This window comes from Protobothrops mucrosquamatus, unplaced genomic scaffold, assembly GCF_001527695.2.
Source record: "Protobothrops mucrosquamatus isolate PMUCROS unplaced genomic scaffold, P.Mucros_1.0 scaffold7642, whole genome shotgun sequence".
Classification (NCBI taxonomy): domain Eukaryota; kingdom Metazoa; phylum Chordata; class Lepidosauria; order Squamata; family Viperidae; genus Protobothrops; species Protobothrops mucrosquamatus.
Genome location: NW_015393441.1, coordinates 9,316 through 14,454, shown reverse-complemented (window position 1 = coordinate 14,454; position 5,139 = coordinate 9,316). Strand labels below are relative to the sequence as shown.

At 40.1% G+C, this 5,139-nt stretch overlaps 1 protein-coding gene across 1 annotated transcript in view; it reads right to left on the bottom strand.

Annotated features, from left to right (window-relative positions):
• Positions 1–230: 230 nt before the first annotated feature.
• Positions 231–5,139, bottom strand: part of LOC107300612 (fructose-bisphosphate aldolase B-like) — a gene marked incomplete at its 3' end in the record, with an annotated part of 8,819 nt that continues 3,910 nt past the window's right edge. Inside the window, exons 2-3 of the mRNA XM_015829922.1 lie at positions 1,177–1,293; positions 231–442 (exon numbers count right to left, since the gene is read on the bottom strand). Of these exons, the coding sequence (XP_015685408.1) occupies positions 231–442; positions 1,177–1,288 (324 nt within the window). The remainder of the gene's footprint in view (positions 443–1,176; positions 1,294–5,139) is intronic.

Sequence of the window (5,139 nt, the reverse complement as noted above, 5' to 3'; positions counted from 1 at the left end):
GCCCCTGAGATATTGGAACACTGCTATCATGTCCCCCCTCGTCCTTCTCTTCATTAAACTAGACATACCCAATTCCAGCAACCGTTCCTTATATGTTTTAGCCTCCAGTCCCCTAATCATCTTTGTTGCTCTTCTCTGTACTCTTTCTAGAGTCTCAGCATCTTTTTTACATCGTGGTGACCAAAACTGGATGCAGTATGCATCTAGGAAAGGATTTTGAAACTATTTACCTTGATTCCAACCACTATGCCCTTGTCCTTGATGACAGTTGGGAAGAGTTTTCCAGTGTTGTCCTTCTGATAGAGGGTCTCATGGAAGAAAATAACTCCCCCAATCTGTTGATTGATGGTTGGGTCGGAAGAGAAGAGAATATCACGGAACTGACGGCGATTTTCTTCTGTATTCTCCACGTTGATGCGTTGCAGCCTGTTGCCCATTGTCCCTATGGAGAAGGGAAAACACTAAAAGTGAGGAACTTTATGTTGGTGAATTTTATCTATAACCTATTTGTAACAAGTTTTAAAAGCTCTGCAAAAGAAGATTATAGAGTGTGCATTCATGAACAACATGCAATGATTTGTAAAATTCCATCGTCTAAAGCAGGGGTCTTCAAACTTGGTCCTTTTATGACTTGTGGACTTCAACACTCAGAATTCCTCAGCCAGGCATGCCTGGCTGAGGAATTCTGGGAGTTGAAGTCCACAAGTCATAAAAGGGCCAGGTTTGAAGACCCCTGGTCTAAAGTGTGCCTAATAATATCACCCTTTGTGGAGTATACTCCTTCAGATTACAGGCACATAATTTAATATTCACATTTCACATCATGTGAAAATATTCTTGATAGTTATAGAAAATTGGCTAATCTTCACTCTCCTATAGGGTTAGAGGAAATTGGGATTATACTAGCAATTTTTGATTAGAAAATGCACATGTTCTATCCTTTGCCTGCAGCCTGAAAGTGTGCAGAGTAGGGAAAGCAGGGGGAAATTAGAAAAGATTTTGAAATTAATTTCCAAATGTCTTCCCTTGGCTTGTCTAAGCAACTCTGAAAATGAGCCTCATTCATCATTTATCAATGGAGCCACTAAACGTTGAATCATTCAGTACTAAAATGAATGAATCTAACCTTTCAGCCTCAATAGAAAAGAACAAAAAGGATTGCTTGATGACACTTACCTACAGATTCATCTGCAGCTAAGATCCCTTTGCCAGTAGCAACGATCCGCTGAGCTGTGTCAGAGAGTGCCTTTTTCTGCTCCGGAGAGAGTGCTGGATACTGGTGGGTCATGGTGGCTGGAAGAAAAGATCACTCCAAACTTTGAGATACATTTATTTGGATATCTGAATAATCTTAATTTAGCAACAGCAGCATCATTATCATGGCATAAGACCTTTGTGTATTTAAATGTAACAGGAAGAGGACACGTTCTCACCCACCCTGAGGTTTTCAGTCATTATATATCAGTAAAACAACAAAAACCAGTAAATAGTGGATTAAAAAAAATGTCTTCAGCTTCAAAGGGCCCTGGATTTTGGTTGAGATTCAGACAGGAACCTGGTACAGAGATGTCATCGGGCACATTTATGGTGATTTCTAGAGTCTAGAGGAATCAGAAGTATCCCAGTTCTTGATATCTTGGCAGTTTTCAATACAGTTGACCACAATGTTTTTTTCTGGATCCCCTTTGGGGATGAAGAATAAGAGGCACTGTATTGTGGTGGTTTTCCTCTTTCTTTATAATTGATCCCAGTCAGTGTTGATGGGAGGAGACTATGAACCTGAGTTCCTTGATATATGGGGTGTCACAGGACCTGGCACCCTTCCTTCTCTTGTTGAATATCTGGGTGAGGTGATCTGTCTTTTTGAGGTCAGGTATGACCACTAATCTGATGATATATCTAAGCCATGGCTGACTAAGTTGTAAGTCTTATCTCAGTGTTTGGAGGCTGTGAAGGCCTGGATGGTAAGGAACAGACTCAGATTCAACCCTGGCACCCTGCCAAATGGAGTGACATCAGAGTCAGAAGAAGGCTCTGAGGAGCTCCAAGACTTACAGTTGGACAAGGAGCCTGGCCCCTCTACTCAAGCTCAAGCGAGACACAGCTGTGCTGGGCGCCTGAGTTGGACAGTGATGAAGAACAGTTGGGGAAAATCCAGGATGCACGAAAGCACAGGCAAGAGAAGCAAGTAGGACAGAGGAATGCAATAGGGCGAAGGAGAAGGCATTAGGAAACCACACCTTGGCTGAATTATAAAAGGGAAGGTGTGGGAGGTGCTGGTTACCGAAGGCAACCGTTTGTGTTGAGGATTGAGTTTCTGTGGACTGTGTTTGTTTGCCTTGGACTCTGGCTCAGGTCTGTGAGAATAAAAAGGGTTGGTTTTTTCTTGCGGTTCCTTCCTGTTTCTTGGAAGAGGGGTTTCTCCTTGTGAGCATAACAAGGACTCACATAGGATGGGACAGAACAGTTATGTCCAACAAGATTGCTATCCTAAAAGAGCTGTGGTTAGAATGTAGTACTGGAGGCTGACTGTGCCCATAGCCAGGATCTTGATCCTGACCGGCTGAAGGTTGACTTAGCCTTCCATCCTTCCAAGGTTGGTAAAATGAGGACCTGGATTGTTGGGGGAAATATGCTGACTCTGTAAACCGCTTAGAGAGGGCTGTAAAGCACTATGAAGCAGTATATAAGTCTAAGTGCTGTTGCTAAGTGCTAAGATCCTTTTCTTCTACAGAGAATCAGATTGCTTGTTTCCAAATAACATTGCAGTCTTCTAACAGAACACCTTGTGTTCTTTATTAACCAGCCCTTTGGCTAATTAACCTCTGCTTCCTCAGTATTTGCCAATGTACATGTCAGAGATTCTTGTAGGAGGAGAACCATATTACTTTATCATAGCCCAAAACAGGAATAGTCGGGACTCATAAAATATGTACGGTAGGTTGGAAAAACTCCTACCTAAACTCTTGAACTTTTGCTTTTTGGGGAGAGAGCTTTTAATTCTTTCCTGGTGTTTATGTGTAGCTCAGAGATTTTCAGGTATGTAGATGTAGGAATAATTTTTAAAGTGCATGTAGTAAAGAAAGCAGGTATGCCACCAGTTAATCATTAAAGCAGGCTGTGAATTGTCTTGTTTCAGAATCTGCTAAGAGAAGAGCTAAGTGATTATATTATCTGCTGTTGGCCATTATGAATGACATTCAAGACTGCATGTCTATGGAGATTCTCAGTCATCCTGATCATGGTTGTCCCAAAGATGCTTTTTCAAAAGGCAACTGGGCTTTGTTTTTCCTTAAAGACATTTTGCTTCTCATCCAAGAAGCTTCTTAAGTTCAATCAGCCTCATCCAAGAAGCTTCTTCAATCAGAAGTGAAGAAGCTTCTTGGATGAGAAGCGAAATATCTTCAAGAAAAAACAAAGAAAGTCCAATTGCCTTTTGAAAAAGCACTTTTGGGACATTCAAGATTGTAGTGATTATTTTCTTTCACTTGGATTATGGCTGTACTTGGTGTGTGTATGTGTGTAACACTACCACTTTTTATTGAATATTATTTCCTGGAGTGACAGAGCATCCACAACCACAGGTAATCACAAAATACGATCCTAAGTAAAATTGTACAAAGCTTGTCCATCTGAGAAAATGAATGCCTGTCTAAATAAGATGTTTATCTCTAAACCTCTTTGGTATGAAAAAGACACAAAAATGCATCTTTTAAAACAGTCTTTTAACCGTTTTAACGATTATACGTAATTGTTTTTAATATTACAGGGTTGAGTTTTGGTTTGAGGTTTTATTGCAAATTGCTGAGAGATCTTTAGAAATGTCAGTATAATAAGTAATTGCCTGGAGTCATTTGAAATTGGCAGGATATAAATGCTGTAAAAAGTCACGTGTGTGGGGTGAGCAACTATATAAATCAACTAACTAAATGTAAAAAAGAGGGGGGGAGAGAAACATGTTTTCACTTGCAAAGGGACGTTAAACTTATTGCAGTTTTACCCTATTTCCCTTTGTTCCCCATCACCAATGAATAGACTTTGGCAGCCTGAACTTGAGTGGTTCTGGAGGCAATTTTTAAAGTGGAAATTCAGGGTTATATGACGTGGCTTAAATTTTAGCACATCTGGGTCACGCCGCATTGAAAAAAAACCCCATTAAAAGTTGTTTTTTTTAAAAAAGTACAAGTTATAATAAGATAACAGACTTTGGCTTCTAGGAAAAATTGTCCACTCCCACCCCATCCACCCCCAAGCTTTAAAGGATAGCAATATGGAAGAACGTAACTGGGTGCTGAATGAGCCCATTTGTCATACAAATAAAGTGTATTTCCCAAGCCTAAAAGTTTCACAATGAGAAAACAGTATTGCAGCACTATAAAAAATGTGGCGGCATTTAAGATATATCAGGAGCATGAAAAGTAAAAAAGGCTGTTTGTCTAATCAAGTTCCTGGCAGAGAGACAATAGGATCTGGGCAGGAACAGTCAACCTACCTGGAATATAAGCCTTTTTCTTTTCCTCTCTTTTTTTTTAGCGCTATGGAAGAAGATTGGGGGGGTGGAAGAAAGCCTTCCCCATTAGAAATAGCACAAAGGTTGTCTTCTGTTAATGTTACAACAGATGACAGACCAAAGAGCAAGAATTGAGGTCAGAAGAGGGTTAGTGGGTAGTGCCTTCCAGCTAGGGTTGCTGCAATGTGGACTGGTGTGTGTGTGTGTGTGTGTGTGTGTGTACTTTGGAGGGAGGGAGACAGATGTGCAGTTTGCAAAGTCTGTTGCGTGTCATTTAGGACGTGTGTCCAACTTTTGTTCCTAGGTAAAAGACAGCTGATGTTTAGTTTTGCTAAGACTAAACCCTGGTTGCATGGAGAATAATTAACCACTGAATATGGCCATTACATGGATTAGAATCATCATTCTTTTCAATTGCTAGACCCAAAAAATATGGACTTTAGCAACAGTCTAAGTAGGTTTAATAATATAGTGCTACCAGGACTAATGACAAGGATTTGCTATATTGGTTAAAAAGAATTTTGGATTAGCAGAACATTTCTATAGTGTTTTTATAAAGTACTTCTTTAATTATACCTTACATGATTGTTGTGATGGTGAAAAACAGGAGAGTGAAGTGCTATTTATGG